Source organism: Doryrhamphus excisus, chromosome 15, assembly GCF_030265055.1.
Source record: "Doryrhamphus excisus isolate RoL2022-K1 chromosome 15, RoL_Dexc_1.0, whole genome shotgun sequence".
NCBI lineage: Eukaryota > Metazoa > Chordata > Actinopteri > Syngnathiformes > Syngnathidae > Doryrhamphus > Doryrhamphus excisus.
In genome coordinates, this window is record NC_080480.1 from 2,480,493 (window position 1) to 2,500,293 (window position 19,801).

The 19,801-nt window shown below is 42.0% G+C and overlaps 3 protein-coding genes across 3 annotated transcripts; all 3 read right to left on the reverse strand.

Annotated features, from left to right (window-relative positions):
- Positions 1 to 557: 557 nt before the first annotated feature.
- znf598 (zinc finger protein 598) lies at positions 558 to 10,131 on the reverse strand. Its single transcript, XM_058050355.1, has 12 exons — positions 9,682 to 10,131; positions 8,894 to 9,006; positions 7,760 to 7,889; positions 7,372 to 7,583; positions 7,058 to 7,278; positions 6,861 to 6,954; positions 5,135 to 5,307; positions 4,935 to 5,010; positions 3,968 to 4,848; positions 3,007 to 3,172; positions 2,774 to 2,921; positions 558 to 1,934 (listed from the first exon to the last, which is right to left on the reverse strand). The coding sequence occupies exons 1-12, from the start codon at positions 9,982 to 9,984 to the stop codon at positions 1,551 to 1,553; spliced, it is 2,901 nt and encodes a 966-aa protein (XP_057906338.1). The 5' UTR covers positions 9,985 to 10,131; the 3' UTR covers positions 558 to 1,550.
- A 398-nt stretch (positions 10,132 to 10,529) lies between these two features.
- On the reverse strand, positions 10,530 to 15,733 carry slc25a17 (solute carrier family 25 member 17). Its single transcript, XM_058050362.1, has 9 exons — positions 15,585 to 15,733; positions 15,387 to 15,447; positions 15,253 to 15,319; positions 14,883 to 15,034; positions 13,423 to 13,539; positions 13,195 to 13,343; positions 11,756 to 11,851; positions 11,532 to 11,617; positions 10,530 to 11,361 (listed from the first exon to the last, which is right to left on the reverse strand). The coding sequence occupies exons 1-9, from the start codon at positions 15,639 to 15,641 to the stop codon at positions 11,217 to 11,219; spliced, it is 930 nt and encodes a 309-aa protein (XP_057906345.1). The 5' UTR covers positions 15,642 to 15,733; the 3' UTR covers positions 10,530 to 11,216.
- A 482-nt stretch (positions 15,734 to 16,215) lies between these two features.
- Positions 16,216 to 18,417, reverse strand: rpusd1 (RNA pseudouridine synthase domain containing 1). The gene is made up of 6 exons (XM_058050363.1): positions 18,271 to 18,417; positions 17,533 to 17,745; positions 17,338 to 17,461; positions 17,159 to 17,261; positions 16,690 to 16,791; positions 16,216 to 16,628 (listed from the first exon to the last, which is right to left on the reverse strand). The coding sequence occupies exons 2-6, from the start codon at positions 17,718 to 17,720 to the stop codon at positions 16,228 to 16,230; spliced, it is 918 nt and encodes a 305-aa protein (XP_057906346.1). The 5' UTR covers positions 17,721 to 17,745; positions 18,271 to 18,417; the 3' UTR covers positions 16,216 to 16,227.
- Positions 18,418 to 19,801: the final 1,384 nt, after the last annotated feature.

The following is a 19,801-nucleotide window of genomic DNA, read 5'->3' on the forward strand; positions in this document are numbered from 1 at the left end:
CTCGGTAACGAACTACACATTGGACGCTTGTTATACCTGGCCAATGGATTTGAGTATCATTAAACAGACAAAAATGTTGAGTCTGTACACGAGTTAAATCGGTAGTTTAGACGCTGCTTACTCGCTTCGTTTCACTGTCAAACAACATGTAGCCATTAAAGACAAAACAGCATTCTTCCGGCCTTCACAATAAAAACACTACGCGTTTGTCAGACGGCATATTAACAAAATAAAGGTCTTGGTATCACAGTAAAAGCAGCATGTGTTCATTCCACATTAGTTTGAGGAAGAGCATTATCAGTATTGGACAATATCGGTATAACGGCTGTCAGTAAAAAGCCAAACTGGATCTAATATAAATGACTACCTCAAAACAAGAATTTTCTAAAGAAGTTGCATGTTTTAAGTAGCATTTCCATACTCCTGTTCGACAAAGTGTACAAAGAAGTTGAGCAATCGTCAGAGCAAAACACAAAAAAGTTAACTCGGAAGACAAATCACACATCCGAGTAAGGCGAACAAGTGCAAGAAGTTAACCGCTAATTGGTATCAAGTCAAAAAGTCACAAATTCTTGCAGTTTTTATTTCAGCATGTGTGTTTACATACACTATTGATCCAAATTCAAATTGAATGCTGTAATCCATTTATAGATTTTTTTAAAAATGAAAATATATTTAAATTTCACGATTTAAAAGTTTTACCAATAACTGTGCATCCCATTCCCTTAATCGCAACACACACAAAAGGCTGACAGAAAGGCTTTTATTGGAGCCAGAGAGAAAGTCAAAGCAGCAGCTGTATGTACAGACAAAACTAGCCGAAGGTCCTGAGAGAAGATGAAACACATCAACACGCCCACCAGCACAAAGGCGCTCAAACAATAGCCAGAAAAGGAGAGCGCGCGTATGAGTGCTGCTCAAGTGTTTATTTGCTGTAAGTACACATATGTACATGCATTTAAACCTGGTAGGCTGAAATACAAATGTGCTTTGTGTATTAAATTGAAACAAAGAATCAACAAATCAGAAACCATTTCATGATTAATTGTATTTTGTTCCTGTTTAAATGAGAAATACAGTATTGTGTGACTTCATCGATATTGTGGTGAAGTATTTTGAAACAACAACAAAAAAAATTAAATTGAAAATTAATAAGTATATCTGTTTTGCATGCAGCTCAACAGCTACACTTCCACAGTGTAAAATCATTTCAATTTGAACTGAAAATTCATTCAAGTTGTTCCAAAAATTTTGCACCCTGCAGCTCATCACGGGACTCAAACCGTCAACTTTCAAATGTTACCAAAATGAAAAAAAAAACTTCAAGAGCAATGGATTGTTCAAGTAGGTTGTGATCTTTATAAATAAATCAAGTTGCATCGGGATGCCCTCATCTCAGCTCGTCAGGAAAGACTTTTCCACTAAGCCCCCCGCCTTCGCCGTCTTGTGGCGTGGGTGGGTCGGGGGGGTCCACAAGAAAGCGACAGCCGTCCTCCACGCCGGGAGCTGCTGATGAGATCCGACAACAGAGCGCTAGACGGAGTCGGTGGCTAGCTGATAATTCGGCTGATGGACTGCAAGGACGGGAACTCCTCGTTCTCCGTCATGTGCAGCGTTTTGTGAGAGTTGAAGTCCTTGGGGGCCAGCACCTGTCTGCACGTGGGGCAGACCTGACAGTCCAGGTCAACGGCGGCGTTGGCGTTAGCCTGCGTGCTGGCGGGGGTCTGCCAGGCGTTCTTTTTGTTCTTGTTCCTTTTTCCTCCTCCCGCCCCCGACTGTTTCTCCTGAGCCTTGCAGTCCCCGTGAGCCGTGAGGAGCTCCTGCTGCTTGGTGGTGTCCGGCAGCAGCACCAGGAGCTCGTTGAAGATGCGGTTGAAGTCGTCGCCGAGCAGGTCCTTGCAGCTGCGGTGGTAGTGGGCTGCTGACAAGACCCCCTGGAAGCACGCCAATGGTGTCAGGGGATGCGTGATGAATAAATAAATACGTGCTAAACGTATGCGGCATAACGGAGGAACCTTTGCAGTTCCAGAGCCGGAGCTTTCAGAACACATTTATTTACTTTTAACATACACACAAATGTTAAAAAAAAATTTAATCACTAGTCCGAATAAAAGTGTGATGGCACAGAGGATATATAAATATAAAATATATAATGTAATATATATAAAATATATAATATAATAATAATAATAATATATAAATACAAATAATATATTAAAAAAATATTAAAAAATATATAAATATATGATATAACATTAACTCTCTAAGAAGTTAGTGGCTATTATTCGTATAATAATATAATATATAAATAATAATAATATATTTTAAAATATATATATATAAAAAATATATATAAATATACAACATAACATTAACTGTCTAAGAAGTTAGTTGCTATTATTGGTAACATAGAAAAAAATGAAACATGTACTCACCATTCAATTCGATGACGAGTAAACAAATACGGAGAAATGGGAAATGGAGAGGCGGGATTACCGTTGAAGCAGGAGTGGTTTCCGATCACTTTGCCGTGTCGCTTCCACTAGCGTTTTTTTTTTTTTTTTTGCCGTCACCCATATCAGCGCCTTTCCCACGTTCCCATTTAGCTATGAATTTTATTTCCCTTTCTGTCGTCGTCACGTTTATCCTGTACTCTACCATCACCTTTAACCTTCTGTGGCGGCATTTGAAGGCTCACAAAAAAAAAGCCAAAGAAAAAGTAAAAGTTGCTATTGAGCTGAGTATTTCTCTGGTTGTGTCTGGTTGGAAGTACCTGTCTGAATTGGGCGGAGTAGCTTTTGAACCGATTGAACTTGGACTCGTCGTCGTGGAGGTACTTCTTGATGGACTGGATCAGCTCCAGGTTCCTCTGATGGAAGTCCTCCGGCACCAGGTAACCACTGTCTGGAGCTTTGGGGGCTCTGTGAGGGAGGGAGGAACCAGAACCCAAAGCGGTTTAGAGCGCATCCGTGATCTCGGATGTCTCGGAAGTGGCGGCGGGCTTACAGGTTGACCGCCAGGGGAGGGGTCTCCACCACGTTGCTGTTGAGGGGGATCCCGGTGAAGCCGGGCGGGGGTTTTGTGGCAAGGAGCCCCAGGCCAGGTGGAGGTGGCGGCATTGTGGAGGACGGAGGAGGAGTTGAGGACTTGGTTGGGAAGGAAGTCTTGAACCCTGCGTGGCAAAACGATAATGAGCTAACATGTCGTGTACATAAACGCAGTATTGATCATAATACTTTGTGTTTGCTACTTATGGTGGCGTATAACTACAGAATCCAAGTATTATCCAACTATTAAGTATAATCCAACTATTATTTTCTTAGTTGACGACCATAGGTCCCAGATAATAACCTATTAATTACACTTCCCATGATGCTTAGAGTGCCGATTCAGGAAGTTGTGAGGTGGACGCTAATATCACGTTTTTAAATCAATAATAATAATAATAATAATAATACATTTTATTTGTATAGCGCTTTTCAGCGTACTCAAAGACGCTTTACAGTGAAGAAAAAAGAAATAAAAAATTGAGTTGAGTAAAAAACGATGCATTAAAATACAATATCCATACATTCATTCAGAGCTAAAAATAAGGCTAAAGGCGGGGCGGGGGCGCGGCAGTCGGGTATAAAAAGTTAAGACATTAAAAACGGATTTAAAAAGATGGTTTTGAGTTGTTTTTTTTGAAAGAGTTCCAGAGGGCGGGGGCAGCGATGGAGAAGGCTCGCTCTCCCCAGGTTCGGGTTTTGATCTGACAAATCTTAAGTATGTTTGATCAAGCGTAGAAGCTCTGCTTGGATGGCGGCGTGGCGGTACGACGACGACGACGCAAGTCATTTACGGTTACGTTGTTTCGGACCAAATGAGTATGAACCAAACCATCAGTTCAGTGGTCTCATAGAGTCCATTGTTGCTAATGCTAGTTGGAAGATGCAAGGTAGGCCAATGGAATCAAACAATACAGTACCTGGAGGTGGTTTCTTAGTCATGAGGGCGGGGAAGTCCTCGTCTTGTTCAACCGGAGCATCTTCCTTGGGATGAGGCGATGTGGCGACCGTCTCTTTGCTAACGACCGGTGGTGATGTTTCATGAAAGCCGTTAACCAATCGGCTGTGGCCAACCGCAACCGCGTTGGAAGGTTTGCTCCTGGTTTTCTCAGGAACGTTCTCCTTTTGAACGGCGGTTTGCGCCGACGGTGTCCTTGCAGGCGCTTGAGTCCCCGACGGCGAGGCGTTAGATGCAGCAGATGTGTTCTTTTGTTTTTTCTTTTTGCTGGCTTTAGAGGCGGGCAGATCGGCGTTGGGCGCCGGGGGTGGCGGCGAGGTGACGGGCGGGGCTTTGCCATCGCATCCTTTGAATGTGAGCAGAGATGAGATGTCCAACATGGTGGGCACGGAGCGGAACTCCTGCCGCGTCATTCCCGCGCCGCCGTCGTCGTCGTCATCGGAGGAAGGAGGCGAGCGCGCCGATGCGGCCTTGCCGTTCTCTCCTACTTTCTTCTTTCTCCTTGAAGACGAAGAGCTTGAGGAGGTGAGGGGCTGGGGGCCGGACGGTGCGGAGGAGAGTTGAGGCGGGGGTCGAGTCGAAGGAGGTGGCTGAGCAGATTGCCGAGCCGGAGCGGCGTGAGTGGACCAGGCCGAGTTAGACCCGGCTGCGGATTTGAGGGGGCGGACTTTGGACACGAGGGCGGGGAAATCCTCCTCTTGAAAAGACGACTTCTTCCTGGGTTGGGCGGGGTAAGACGGCGTCATGGGGGCTGGGACGTTAACTACCGAGAGGCTGGGGAAGTCGTCCTCCTTCAGAGTCCGTGGAGCTGGAACTGGAACCGCCGGTGGAGCCGACTTTACCCTGGTCATGTGACGTAAAAGAAGAACTGTAAACCCGAGATTGATTAAAAAGGTTTAAAGTCCGTGTGCTGTGTGGCGTTATGTTACATGGCGGCTGGAGCTGTGGCGCCCAAAGCTGGAAAGTCGTCTTCATCTCTTGGATTTGAGCTCTTCATGGTCTTCACTGCAAAATAAAAACAAATAAAAGTCTCATATAAAAGATGTCAAATTCATCGATAATTCAAGTACTAAAGCAAGTATTTTCAAGACAATGAAGTCCTGGAAGTTCTACTGTTACATTTTTCTACCTGGAGGTTTTGCTGTCGGTTTAATGGGTCCGGTTCTGGCCTCGTCCGATTCCGTTCTCTCTTCCCTGTGGGGTTTGGGAGCGCTCCTCTCCAGTGCAGCCGCTCTGTCTTCTTGTCGACGCATGGCCATAGACGCCCTCATTGCAGCAGCCACCTCCCTGTCCTCTTCCTCCCTGCACAGGTGGGTAAACAAACATCCTAATCTGGACATGCGGCTCGACGGTAACGCAATAGAAGATACACAAAGTGAGGCTTAAATCCGATCGGGTCATTACTTAAAATGTTTGTGTGGATTCAACACATGGGTTTGCTGTAAGGGGTAGTGGGTTGAGGTTCATGTCTGGAGAAGAACGTGCTGCTTTGGAGTCAGGCATACACATATGACACCTTTAGGTCCATTAGAAAATGTCATTGTATTTCATCAGAAAGCGTTCAAAAACATAAATGTTTTCATGTAAAAAAAAAATAAAAAAAAAAAGTAATGGTTTAATTTCATTTGAACAATGCATCAGATTACAATTGAATGCATCCCATAATCAGTTCCCAGTTCCACATGTCCAAAAGGAGTAGGAAGAAGCAAAGCTTATTAAATCCTACCCCTCCATCTGGTACTTTTACAATCAGTAACTGTTACATTTGTTCACTTCCTGCTTTCCGTAATATAGTTTAAGGTTTTATTTATTTATTTATTTAAATTTTTACAATGTTTTAATTTTTTGTCTCGTACCGAAGTACGAGGTGATATGACCATACAATGACATAATCGATCATAATCGGTTTACAGTCCGTTATGATCACAGTCCATACATAATATGTTCCGTGCATGTGTTTGTTCTGCAAAAGTGCTGCAAATCATCACATTTTGTTCACTTCCTGCTTTCCTAATTTAATTTTAATTTATTTTAATTTCATTTTATTTTTTTAGACTTCATTTTATTAATTTTTTGTATTTTTTTATTATTTTTTTTTGTCACGTACCAAAATACAAGGTGATATGAGCATCTAATGACATAATGGGTACCATAGTAAGTATCAATATAGTGATATATATAGCACATCATGACTGGTTCAAGACTCTTCATCCTTGTATTTAGCAAACATCAACTGCTTGTATTGTTTCTTGAATCGGCTCATCGTTGTGCATTGTTTGATTTCCTTACTCAATCCATTCCAAAAGTTTAATTTTTTTTATTATATATTTTTTATTTTATTTTTGTCACGTACCAAAGTACGAGGTGATATGACCATACAATGACATAATCGATCATAATCGGTTTACAGTCTGTTATGATCACAGTCCATACATAATATGTTCCGTGAATGTGTTCGTTCTGCAAAAGTGATGCAAATCATCAAATTTTGTTCACTTCCTGCTTTCCTAATTTAATTTTAATTTATTTTAATTTTATTTAATTTGATTTTTTTTAGACTTCATTTTATTAATTTTTAGTATTTTATTATTATTTTTATTTATTTTTATTTTTTTTGGTCACGTACCAAAATACAAGGTGATATGAGCATCCAATGACATAATGGGTACCATAGTAAGTATCAATATAGTGATATATATAGCACATCATGACTGGTTCAAGACTCTTCATCCTTGTATTGTGATTATTTTTGTGTGTTTTATGACAATCCCCCCCACCCCCCCCCCCCACCCCCGGAAGTCTCGCCATCGGAAACAAGCTAGTCACGCCCATCGTGAATGAGCCCGACAACTCACCGAGAGTACCGCCAGCTCTTCTGTCCGGCTTGGGGTCTTCCTCTCCCTCCTCGATTGTGACGCATCTCCTCATAGTCGTCACCGGTGACCAGACCTGGGAGATAAACGCAGATGAAGACATCCATGACTTTGACTTGTGCCTCCGAAACTACAAGAAGCATCTGTTGCATGATGCGAGTCTGAGGAGGGCCGCCGACCTTCGTTTCTCCTCTGCTGTTGTCGAGGAGCCAAGGTGAACTGCAGGTCGATGTGGCGGTTTTGTCGGGCCTCGGCTCGGCTCTTGCTGTGCGCCGCGGCCTTGTGCGCCTTGTAGTCAATCTCGGTGCGGAAAGCGTGCGTGAACTGCTCGGTGGCGCAGAGGCCTTCCTCGCACAGGTAGTGGCTTTCCCGGAAGTGCTCGCTCAAGTACTGGTAGTCGCTGCGGGAAAAACAATGTGTTTGAAAACTTTGTGACGGAACGCAACCGGCAACAAAGATGCAAAGTTCAAGGCCGGCTGGTCGCCGCCGTTACCTGTAATATTCCTGGGAGCCGTCGGCGTCACAGAAGTGGCAGAAGTAGTGGTCCTTTCTCAAGTGTTTGAGAAGCTCGTCGTTGTCCAGGTAACGGTCGTCGCAGAACTTGCAGAGCGGGTGTCCTCGGTGGCTGGTGTCGTCCGGGTCCCCGTGCGCTCGATGGCGTGCCAGTTCCTTGCGGTTGTACCACTTCCGCTCGTGGGAGAAGATCTAGGGTTGAATTTCAGTCATCACTGCGAGCTTATTGCGCTTTCACACCGGGCTAGCTAATGCACATGCGGTTCAAGTACGTGGAAATCAATCTGTACAAACAACCACAATGTATCCCCGCTGCGCATCTTTAAGATGCTTTTAGTCAAACCCAATGCCTTCAAGCAGAACAATACCTTTAGATGCTTGGTGCAGAGCTTGCAGCAGAAGAGTTCATGCTGCTTCCTCATGTGCTGCTCCAGCTCCACAAACTTGGAGAAGATCTTGGCCTCTGTGCAGCAGGGACACTGGGGCAACAGCAGGTGCCTGATGAAGCACACAACCACAAAGAGGTGAACAAATCCCGTATTCGTCACATGGCATCTGATAAGGAATGACGTCTTGGGAATATTACATATATACATGAACTGCATGAGATTAAATGGTAAGGGTAAAATTTCATTTGAACATGCATCAGATTACAATTGAATGCATCCCATAATCAGTTCCCAGTTCCACATGTCCAAAAGGAGTAGGAAGAAGCAAAGCTTATTAAATCCTACCCCTCCATCTGGTGCTTTTACAATCAGTAACTGTTACATTTGTTCACTTCCTGCTTTCATAATATAATTTTAATTTATTTTATTTTTATTTATTTATTTTTTTACTTTTATTAATTATTATTATATTATATATATATATATATTATAATATTATTATTAATTATTTTATGAATTTTATTAATTATTATTTATTTGTCCACCATAAGATATGGTAGAACCAGAGAGCAATAAAGAGTGTGGAGTGATTTCTGATTGAGAACAAAATTTTGCTTTGTTCAATACTGAAATATTTCTGGCCACCTTATGTTGTGTATTTGTAATATGAGGTTTCCGGCTCATATTTTCATCTATTGTGATCCCCAATGCTGCATGTTCACGGAACAAAATGGAAGTCAGCCAGGATACCAGCGGGAGTCAAACCTCAGGGGCGTCCGTTTTTAAAAAGACATGAGCCGGATGCCCAAAAGAAAGTAGGCTACCTTTTGAAGAGGTGGAATGAAAGGGCTAATTTTTCGCTGTTAAACAAATACTCATGTTAGCATAACGTACTGTAGGTCTGGCTCCCTTCATAAGGCGGGCTAACCTCCAATTTGTTTCGTTAGGTTGCAGAATTTTTTGCCATTTGTAGTCGTTTATGACCTTGCAAAATGTCCGTGATTGCAGCACTTTTAATTTGCAGATTTAGATTTCTGTATGTTTAGGATCATGTCTGTGTTTAAAGCGTTTGTTTTGGGGCAGCATTGTTACCATAACAAAAGTACAACTGACCTGTACTGAGCATGGATCTTCTCATCTGCAAAATAAATGTCATGTTTCTTCTCACAGGGGAAGTGCTGGTGGGGCAGAGAGGAAAAGGCCCCTGCGGTCTTCACAAAAACCACCTGAGAACAACAACAACAACAACAACAACAACAGATGTAGAGTACTTGCAATGCAGATTCACACTGATATTGTCCTGGTGTTCCAGTCAAAGTAATATATATTCCCAATTTTGTCTCAAACTGTTTTTGACTATAAAGCCAGCCTTATAGTGAAGGTTTTGGGGGTGACGTTATTATCCAGCCTGGTTGACAGACCAGACCGGCTTAAAGTCCACTGAAAAGACTGAATGGAGGGGAGGGTAACTACACAACACGCTAAAACAGGCAGACACCAGTTATCCATTAACACCCGGTACACACACACGCTAAAGTATATTTGCTGAAAAAGTGACAGCTAATATGAGCACCACTTCTTGGTCATAAAAAAATAATTAAGCAAACAGTTAAGTCGCCCCATGAGATAAGAATGTAGCTACTTTTGACTGGTTGTTACCTCCACCACTAAAGTGGCTAGTTATAGTTAGCACGCTTGATAACATCTATGACCTGTTAACTATTTATTTATTTTGACATTTTTATTCACTCACAACGACAATGGTTCATAATTCATTCCAATTAGAATTAAGTTACTATTAATGAGAAAAGGGGTTTCTTCTACTGGCACCCAGGACGTTACGGCCTAGCTGGCATTAAACTGGTTGGGTCCTGGAGCCACAGTAGTTTCAGCAGCCGCACCTTGTCGAGCTCCTCCCGGCAGACGGCGCAGTACTTCTGCTCGCAGAGCACCCTCATTTTCGTGGAGCAACGGTAACACACCGGGTGGTCGCATTTTCCGAAAGCGAAGATATCCACTTCTTGGCAGCATAAAACACAGTGCTTCTCCGTTTCTTTAGAGTTTGTTAAATCCATGGTCGAGTAAAAAAAAAAAGCAAAAATTACCCAATGGGTCCAGCGGCTGCCTCTGTAGTGCTTACGTAATTGTGAAAGTCTGAGACACTGACGTGCCACGCCGCTAGTTACGCTAGATTTGTATGGCATGTGGATTGGAGCTGTCAATGGCCCCCGGTCGTGCTGCGTTAGCCTATCGTGTCGCTTGTATATCTGCACACTCACTTCCACGTGGGAGGCGTTCACGGAGTGGGGCTTTATCCGGGTTAAATCGTTGGCTTTTTAAAACAGTGCAAATACAAACAAATGTGACGTTTTTGAAGCTACTCTATTTGTGGCAACAGATAGTTTTAATATTTTATGTACAAAAATTGATCCGCTGACATGCATCAAAGGAGAGTTGATGTCTTTTATCAAGGTATTAACTAGACGATGGCAAAGTCAGATGACATGGCGGAAAGCTTTACGACTGAAGCAACAACAAAAAAATAAGAAATAATTTGGAAAGGCACCGCCAATGTCGAAATGCAGCAAATGTAGTTTGAGTAGCTCAAATGTAAAATTGATGTATGAATGACCCCCGAGTAAGATAGTGTTTATTTAAGTTTGTACTTACGAAAATGGCTAAAAAGCGAACATTAGCTAAGCTAAGCGTCACAAAATTGCTACTATGCTAACGTTAACACGCAAATAACAGAACATATTTATAAGTTTATAGTCATAAAAACGGCTATAATGTTCCTATACCAATGTTAGCAATGAAAAACCGAGTATGACAGAGCTAAATGTCTGCCAAGGTTAACGAATGAAAACGGCTAAAAATGCTAATGTTAGCATGCTAACGTTAGCTTCACTTATTAGCACGTATAAGGGGAAGTTGATGTGTGGGGTAACGCTGGTAACAGTGACAAAGCAATACCTAATAAATTAATTTTGCTTTAAAAATATTTTTTGATTTGTAATTTTCAAAATATAAAAATACTATTAAAAAAACATGCCTAACAACCATATTTCAAATACAGTCATCTCATGGCATTAATAAAAACTACATCATTTGGTTGCCTACAGCCACAACTGTAGTGTTGTTAAAAACCACCCAGCGACTATTGGAGACTTTGAAAAGAGGCATTTACAGTATGTATTGGAATATATACATACTGTATTACAATATTGTACAATATGTATCATATACATACAGTATATACTGTATAAACTGCAGGAATTGGTACAGAGTTGCGATAAAGTAAGGAATATAATAGTCATAATTATCAGCAGTTCAAAATAAATAAATGGAAATAGACAAATAAGATGAATCTGTTACAGTAACTACCTGTTACCGTCTCCTATTAACACACAAGTACCGAGTGTCCACAAGTTTGTTGTCATTTGTTGTGCTTGCTCAGTCCCATGACTCTGAAGGTGCAGCTGGCAATCTTCTCATAGAGAAGGAACATGAGGGCCGCCGTCAGCACCGTCTGCGTCAGCTTGGCCTCCAGGCCTTTGAACAGACCCAAGATACCCAATTTCCTACACAAGAAAGCACACATGAAATATGTTGCTCACTAATAAGTGGGAGTATTATTCTGCAATGTCATCAAGACTAATCATATCCTGGCAAATAATTATTCAATCCAAGTAGTCAGTTTGTTATGCTAGCTGTGGATAACCAAGCCAATTGGAACGAGAAATAGACCCACCTGACTCGGTTGACTAGTACAGACTTGACTGTCATTAAGCTGGACATCAGCGTCGACTTGTTTGCTGACTTGTTGAACTGACCAAACTGTGGAAAATTAAAAATAAACAAACACACCTGTCATCTGCCAAATTGACACGTTAATAAAAACTACAATATAGGATTTTAATAGCTGTGGAAAATCAACGTGTACAAAAAAGCACAACAAATCAAATGAACCCCTACCCTGAGAATAGACTGGATGGTCTGCAGTGGGTAGGTCACAATAGTGGCGACCGTTTTGGCGACCGCACTAATCACGAAAACCTCCAAAGACAACAGCTGAGGAGAAAGAGAGAAATAGCCAGAAAAGTTGTTTTGCATGACACAATCATTGAGTTCATTATGCAGTTTTTTTTATATATTTACAGTGGACCCTTCGATTTTTGCTTCGTCACGCTATCACGTTTTTCAATGTAGAATAATGAATATCATTACTTGTAAAAAAAAATTAATAAAAAAGCATAATTAAGCAATCTTTACACATGTTTGGCCTAAAGTAAGCATGCTCAGGCATAGCGATGGCTAAATGAATTAAATACAAATACAAGGCACGGAGAAGACGCATTCAAAGACGTCATATGTAGTATTCTACACTGGTCACTAGGTGGCAGTAATGTTACATTAAGTAGAAAAGGACCAACAACAAGGAAGTTTCCCAATCCATCCATTTTCCGTGGAGCCTATCCTAGCTGCCGGCCAACTGCAGGGCACATATACACAAACAACCACTATGTGTGACTCTAATTTCCTTTTAAGATGTCCACTATATTGGGTAACAAGTGAAAAGTGACTATAGGGGTGTTATTTCACGTCAAGAGGTCTCTAATAATGCTCAAAAACTGCACTACTGTAGAAGGTCGTAAACAGATTTCTCGATACTCTAACTACACAAATAGTCGATTTATAAATAAGCTTCCACAGTTGAGCTTTTAGCATTATAAGAGCCTTCTAGACATAAAATAACACCCCTATAGTCACCTTTACACCCCTATTTCTTAATACGGTAGCTAGAATCAGAGAAAATAAGCCATTTAAGACAAATAAAACTCATGTTTGTGTTGCAAATAATGTCTTCCAGACGTTTGGACGCAAGGGGGTTCAGAGTTGAGGTTTAGCTGGATTACGGCCACAAAAATGGTTAGTGTTGTTATTAGTATCATGTTGTTATTGTTTGTTATTGTATTGTTGCTAAACATTGCACTTTAATACTATAAAAATAAGAAGAGAGAAGCGATACATGAGCGATACAGGCAAAGAATAGCTTAGCTTAAGGAAATGTTCTCTTTGTGGATTTGAATTTTAGATGTACAGAATCCAGGTGGTCTGAAGTTCTACATGCAAATGAGCAAAAAAAAAAAGCTGTCTAACTAATTCAGTGCTTTAATAATGTAATTAGCCATGACTGATGCACTAAACCGGAAGGGATTTTGAGCAGACGTGCTCCCGACATTCCCCTCGACGTCCGCTTAATCCGCACATGAATCATGTGAGCGGAATTAGCAAGGCTCATTTGCCAGGTCCTGATAACGAAGTAGTCTCCTTGCTCCGACACCGCGACGCAAAAAGGTGCAATGCTTGAACGCAAGCATTGCTGCTGATTCATTACTAAGCATTTGCCTCACCTCCCTGGGAACTCCTCTCCTCAGCTGCCTCTTCAGACCTTCATAGATCATGAACTGGATGGCAGGGTTGAGTACCAGCAGCAGGGAGGGGAAGGTGCCGTTCCACAGCGCTCCCACACCCTCGTCGCGGACGATCTGCACAAAAGCATCTGCAACAACGAAAAAATGTGGGTTTAAAAACGATGAATAATCAGCGTGAAGAAATATGACTGAAGATTTTTTGTTTACCCCAAATGCCACAGTAGTTGGTGGGCCGGATGTCGGTGTTGTGGAACTTGGAGCCCTGCAGCTTCAGTCGCGTGTTGACTACCCACAGTGGAGTGGTCACCAGTACATTTACAACACCTTAAGAGGACAAATGAGAACTATTTCCTCAAGAATGAAGACTGTCCCCAAGACTGTGGCGACCCACAATGTAGGTCAGACATTCACCACAGGGTAGTTCTTTCGGGGGAGGGTTTCACTTCCGTTTCCGTGTCATGCGGTTGTTGTCACGATTGAGCCTTTGCTAAGCCGCTGCTTTGTTCAGTGGAGATTAAATGGTTGAATCCACTCTCAGCCACTAGGAAGCATGATTCCTTATTTATGAGTCAAATATTTCCACAGTTTGAGCATAGAGAAACCTGTTTACCACCTTCAAAACACAGCTTTTAGCATTATAAGAGCCTTGTAGACATAAACTAACACCCCTATAGTCACCTTTACACTCCTATTACTTAATATGGTAGCTATAATCACAGAAAATAAACCATTTAAGACAAATAAAACTCATGTTTGTGTTGCAAAATTATGTCTTACAGACGTTTGGACGCAGGGGGTTCAGAGTTGAGGTTTAGCTGGATTACGGCCACAAAAATGGCCACTGTTGTTATTAGTATCATGTTGTTATTGTGCCTGTTGTGAGATTATTCGAGCCTGTTCTTATATTCATTCATTTTCTACCGCTTATCCTCACGAGGGTCGCGGGGGGTCCTGGAGCCTATCCCAGCTGTCTTCTTGGGGCGAGAGGCGGGGTACACCCTGGACTGGTGGCCAGCCAATCACAGGGCACATAAAGACAAACAACCATTCACACTCACATTCATACCTATGGACAATTTGGAGTCGCCAATTAACCTAGCATGTTTTTGGAATGTGGGAGGAAACCGGAGTACCTGGAGAAAACCCACACATGCACGGGGAGAACATGCAAACTCCACACAGAGCTGACCGAGGGTGGGGAAAGACAAAATAAGAAGCCAAAAAGTTACCACTTCCACACAAAATAGGAGGAGAACTCATTCATTCATTCATTTTCTACTGCTTCTCCTCACGAGGGTCGCGGGGGGTCCTGGAGCCTATCCCAGCTGTCTTCTTGGGGCGAGAGGCGGGGTACACCCTGGACTGGTGGCCAGCCAATCACAGGGCACATATAGACAAACAACCATTCACACTCACATTCATACCTATGGACAATTTGGAGTCACCAATTAACCTAGCATGTTTTTTTTGGAATGTGGGAGGAAACCGGAGTACCCGGAGAAAACCCACGCATGCACGGGGAGAACATGCAAACTCCACACAGAGATGGTGAGATTGAACTCGGGTCTCTGAGCTGTGAGGTCTGCGCTCTAACCACTTCTTATATACTTATACATATTTATATTGTTTTCTGTATTTATGTTAGTGTGATTGCTTAAGCAAAGTACCTGCGGCGATGCCAACAAGCAAGTCAACGCGAGAAGCTGACTGATGGTCCTTCAGCCAGCTGGCCTTCAAAGTGTGGAAGCAGTAGAAGTAGACGAAGTTGGAGCAGCACAGGCTGCAGATGACGGGGAACCAGCCTCTGTATGGAGCCAGTCTGTAGCCACAGGAACATAACAGGAACATCATCACATCTTCTTCAAGAGGACATAGTACAACTTTAAAGCTTTAAAGACTGGAAGTGACAAGTCCTTAAGCAGAACCACATGTTAATCCTGATCTTATCCTTGATTATTGAGCAAAAAATTCTACCCTGGAAATGATAATTAGCTAGCTATGGCTGAAAAGGGGTTGTGTTTCCATAAAGTCACTCACAGTCCTTCCTCCTTGATGATTTCTGCCAATATGGCGGGAGTGGATTTGGCTCTCCTCTTCTCGTCCACTGCAACACAAATAAAAAACACATTATCTCAACATTACGGAAGAACTGCTGCACAGCGGAGTCTTACCTTGAAGCCTCAGCCTGGCAGTGTCCAGGGGGAAGAATACTGTCATGGCAGTCACGCTTCCCTAAAACAAATACTGTTAGCATCGACGGGAAGCATTTAAAAGTGACGTACAAGCTAACTGACAAGTCAACAGGAACTCTTAACTGTATGCTAATAATGTGTAATAATCATACTAGTCATTTTGTTTAGCTAACTTACCATTGCTCCGGACACAGCGTGCACCAAACTCTCATACGATAAAACCTCGAAAGTCATCTTCACGAAGATATAATTTAACCAAAAAAGTAATGTTTTAACTTGTTAGACTGGAACAGAGATAGTTTACATATCCTTGTGAAGCAGACAACTTCCTGCTTCCTGTGCAGTCATTGCGCGGTATAGCATTAGCGTGATGCATTATGGGTAATGTAGTGCAATATGTCGGCAGCAACTATTCACAATGCATTAGTAATTAATGTAGGTCAATTCTCTTACATATAGTGACGATATTGAAAGTAAAAAAGCGAAACCCGTACTAAAAGGATACAAATGAATTGACTCCTTTGTCGCATTCATAGTTTATTTCGAGCATGTTTAAAAAAATGTTATTTTGTTTTCACCTGACTGCACAGGAAATGACATTTATGGCGCCCCCTGTTGGTTGTGACCCAAAAGCTTTGGAAGACATGCTAGTTTACACGTAATCCTGATTTTATAATGATTAGACAAATGTTCAATGACTTATTACTTACCTGTGTCTCCAGACTGTGACGTGCTAACCACAAGTCATCATGCAGCATAGCAATGTCCATAAAAATAATAAATAGGCAATTTGAATAAATAAAATAATAAAAAAAAACAACTAATCTGCAGCCCATTCTCTCAGCCACTCCTCACACTGCCTCCTCTGCTCCTCACTCTCCTGTTTCCTACTTTGATTTCTCTTCTTCTCCTTCTGTTTCACTCTTTCTCGCTCCTGCTCTTTGGTTCGTCTTTGCTCCTCAATCCTGTTCTCCAGCAGGGTGTCCACGGTGGCCTTCAGGGGTCGTAAACTGCGCTGTGGAAGCCATTTGGGGTCCACAGATGAGACAAAGGGGTCGCCCGCGCACACGAGCAGGGGGTCTGGGTCCAGGGGGATGTGGAGGAAGTAGGCGTGCAGCATCATGCGGAATGGGGTGTCGTCTGCTCCTGAGCTGTAGGTGAAGTCGCCGACGATGGGGTGGCCGACCGCGCTGCAGTGGACCCTTAGCTGGTGGGTTCGGCCTGGTGCACGCATACAGTGATGAGATCACAGACAAAGGAAGGTGCGTTGGGGTGTGCTTACCTGTGAGAGGCTGCAGGAGAACCTTGGTGACAGGATCTCCGTCATATAGGCCATACTCCAACACCGTCAGCTCAGTCTGGCACGGTTTGGCATTCTCACAACCTGAGAAGACAGAGGCAAGGGACAGGAGCTCCTGTTTATGTGGGAAATAGTGACATCTAGTGGAGAGATTAAGAATTGCAACAACAACTGTCTATGTACAGTATATGCCATTCTTGTTGTCATTAGGGTCTTGGGTGAACTTTACTGTTTATTTATTATTTGTTTACCATTTATTTAACTTTACTAGTATTTTAGGGGGGTTATTATCTAGTCCTCTATTTTCTAATATCATGCAGCAGTATTTTTTTTTACATTTAATCGAATTTTGTTTAAAATATAAAGCCTAATCTGCAATGTGTGTCCATTTTGCCATGTTATAAAGTAAAAAATAAATACCGCTTATATGTATATGTACTTCATTGCATACCGTCTGTTCCCTCAATACACATCATATGCGTTTTGCCCTCTGATGTGTTCTTGCCGATGGAAAAGTCCAGCGTTTTTGTCTCCTCTTCTACCCAGCCACGGATCTGCAAAGCAAAACAAATATGCATACAACATCATGTGACATGAGAGCGTGTATCACCGTTTATTGTATCGATATACCAGAGCGATATAGGCCTTGGTGACGGTGCGCTCCTTGAAGCAGCGGTACGCCTGACCAGCAGCGGCTTTATTGAGGGCAACGCAGAGGGCGCCACTGGTGGAGAAATCCAACTGGTGACAGAACCTTCAATACATAAATTAAAACCTTTAATGACTGGTGATTACAATCTTCATCTTGACCTTACTAATGCTCACCTGAATCCGTAATATGTGCCGGGGTCCGCCAGTTCAGGGAAGCGATGTCTTAGTTGGGCCTGCACTGTGTTTTTTTCATACCACATCTTGCTGTCAATGCGGACGTCCCAGTGCTTGTCCACCACGATGTAATCATCATTCTGGAAGAGAACGCTAAGCCTCTCCACGCTGGCTGGCTCAGTCGTCATTATGAGGGGGCATCAGGGAACACGCCTAATCATGAAAAAGACAACTCTTTATTATAATAACTTCATTATTATTATTATTTGTACACCGCCACATATACTACTATGACATAAAGTCTATATTGCTGGCAACACAAGTCAAATCTGTGATTTGATGATGGTGGTGCATACAGCATGAACACTCTGCGGTTCAGGGAAACATGAATTCTAACATATCTGTGACATCCCTCGGGGTGTAAATCAGTTTTCCAAGACGATAACGAGCTTACTGCTATATAAGTTTAATTTCTACACTACTTTGAGAAGATATAATATAACAGTTTGATATAACACATTTGAGCTATTATTCACAGCTTTCCGCCGCGAGCTATTGGTTCCACATTACACGAAATAGCATTAAAATCAAGCACAGTAAATGCGTGGCATTTTGTTTCCCAAACGTCACTATCAGCCTTATATTGTCTTATCGACATTCACCTCGGGCTTATAAAAATGTTTGTTTTCCTTCGGCTTTTCTTATTTTGGAATAGCAAAGCATATCTTTCCAACATACCCAAAGTCGACAACTTATGACGCCATGTTGCTTTTGCTGTTCTTCCTCGTGTCGTGGCTCAAAGGGCGCCAACCAACAAGAGCGATGTGTAGCGCCCTCTACGGCAGTAGACGGTATTGCTGTTGTCATATTCTAATAATACAAAACGCTAAGGCTCAGTTTTGATTGACAATGGCAAAATATTGTTTTAACAACACGTGTATGATTGTGACAGTAATTGTCATCATACTAAGCTGCCTCTAAAATGCTAATGACATTTTTAATTACATAATATTACATAATTTTGTATATAACAGCCTCTTCTGTCACACAGGTGAATTTCAAATACAGTAAATGCGTGGCATATTGTTTCCCAAAACGTCCACTATCAGCCTTATATTGTCTTATCGACATTCATCTCGGGCTTATAGAAATGTTTGTTTTCCTTCGGCTTTTTCTTATTTTGGAATAACAAAGCATATCTTTCCAACATACCCAAAGTCGACAACTTATGACGCCATGTTGCTTTTGCTGTTCTTCCTCGTGTCGTGGCTCAAAGGGCGCCAACCAACAAGAGCGATGTGTAGCGCCCTCTGCGGCAGTAGACGGTATTGCCGTTGTAATATTCTAATAATACAAGACGCTAGGGCTCAGTTTTGATTGACAGTGGCAAAATAGTGTTGCTTCAACAACACATTTATGATTGTGACAGTAATTCTCATCATACTAAGCTGCCTCTAAAATGCTAATTACATTTTTAATTACATAATATTACATAATTTTGTATATAACAGCATCTTCTGTCATACAGGTGAATTTCAAATACAGTAAATGCGTGGCATATTGTTTCCCAAAACGTCCACTATCAGCCTTATATTGTCTTATCGACATTCATCTCGGGCTTATAGAAATGTTTGTTTTCCTTCGGCTTTTTCTTATTTTGGAATAGCAAAGCATATCTTTCCAACATACCCAAAGTCGACAACTTATGACGCCATGTTTCTTTTGCTGTTCTTCCTCGTGTCGTGGCTCAAAGGGCGCCAACCAACAAGAGCGATGTGTAGCGCCCTCTGCGGCAGTAGACGGTATTGCCGTTGTCATATTCTAATAACACAAAACGCTAAGGCTCAGTTTTGATTGACAGTGGCAAAATAGTGTTGCTTCAACAACACATTTATGATTGTGACAGTAATTGTCATCATACTAAGCTGCCTCTAAAATGCTAATTAAATTTTTAATTACATAATATTACATAATTTTGTATATAACAGCATCTTCTGTCATACAGGTGAATTTCAAATACAATGGCATTTATTTCAAGGTTATTTACCTTTATTTATTTCACTCACCAATTGATTGTGACTTCCATAATCCCTCACCTCCAACTCACCTCTGATAGGAGTCAGCCCCAGTCACCTTGATGAGGCACCAGCGTCGCAGATGGTTCCAGTATCTACGCAGATCTAACGTCAACGTGATGATTGTTTGGAACATATTGTACTCTCGGAGGATAATCCCCTTCACACTGTACGACTGTGTTATCAAGAATGGC

What these genes read in the sequence shown, in the direction of transcription:
- rpusd1 (XM_058050363.1), bottom strand. Translation starts at nt 17,720, where the DNA reads ATGACGACTGAGCCAGCCAGCGTGGAGAGGCTTAGCGTTCTCTTCCAG. An exon ending in GGCACATATTACGGATTCAG is followed by an intron (nt 17,462 to 17,532) that starts GTGAGCATTAGT and finishes TATGTATTGAAG; the next exon opens with GTTCTGTCACCAGTTGGATT. An exon ending in CCAAGGCCTATATCGCTCTG is followed by an intron (nt 17,262 to 17,337) that starts GTATATCGATAC and finishes TTTGCTTTGCAG; the next exon opens with ATCCGTGGCTGGGTAGAAGA.
- slc25a17 (XM_058050362.1), bottom strand. Translation starts at nt 15,641, where the DNA reads ATGACTTTCGAGGTTTTATCGTATGAGAGTTTGGTGCACGCTGTGTCC. An exon ending in CAACTACTGTGGCATTTGGG is followed by an intron (nt 13,344 to 13,422) that starts GTAAACAAAAAA and finishes TCGTTGTTGCAG; the next exon opens with ATGCTTTTGTGCAGATCGTC. An exon ending in CCATCCAGTCTATTCTCAGG is followed by an intron (nt 11,618 to 11,755) that starts GTAGGGGTTCAT and finishes AATTTTCCACAG; the next exon opens with TTTGGTCAGTTCAACAAGTC.
- znf598 (XM_058050355.1), bottom strand. Translation starts at nt 9,984, where the DNA reads ATGCCATACAAATCTAGCGTAACTAGCGGCGTGGCACGTCAGTGTCTC. An exon ending in GCCGGGAGGAGCTCGACAAG is followed by an intron (nt 9,007 to 9,681) that starts GTGCGGCTGCTG and finishes TGTTGTTCTCAG; the next exon opens with GTGGTTTTTGTGAAGACCGC. An exon ending in GCCACAGCTCCAGCCGCCAT is followed by an intron (nt 4,849 to 4,934) that starts GTAACATAACGC and finishes TCACATGACCAG; the next exon opens with GGTAAAGTCGGCTCCACCGG.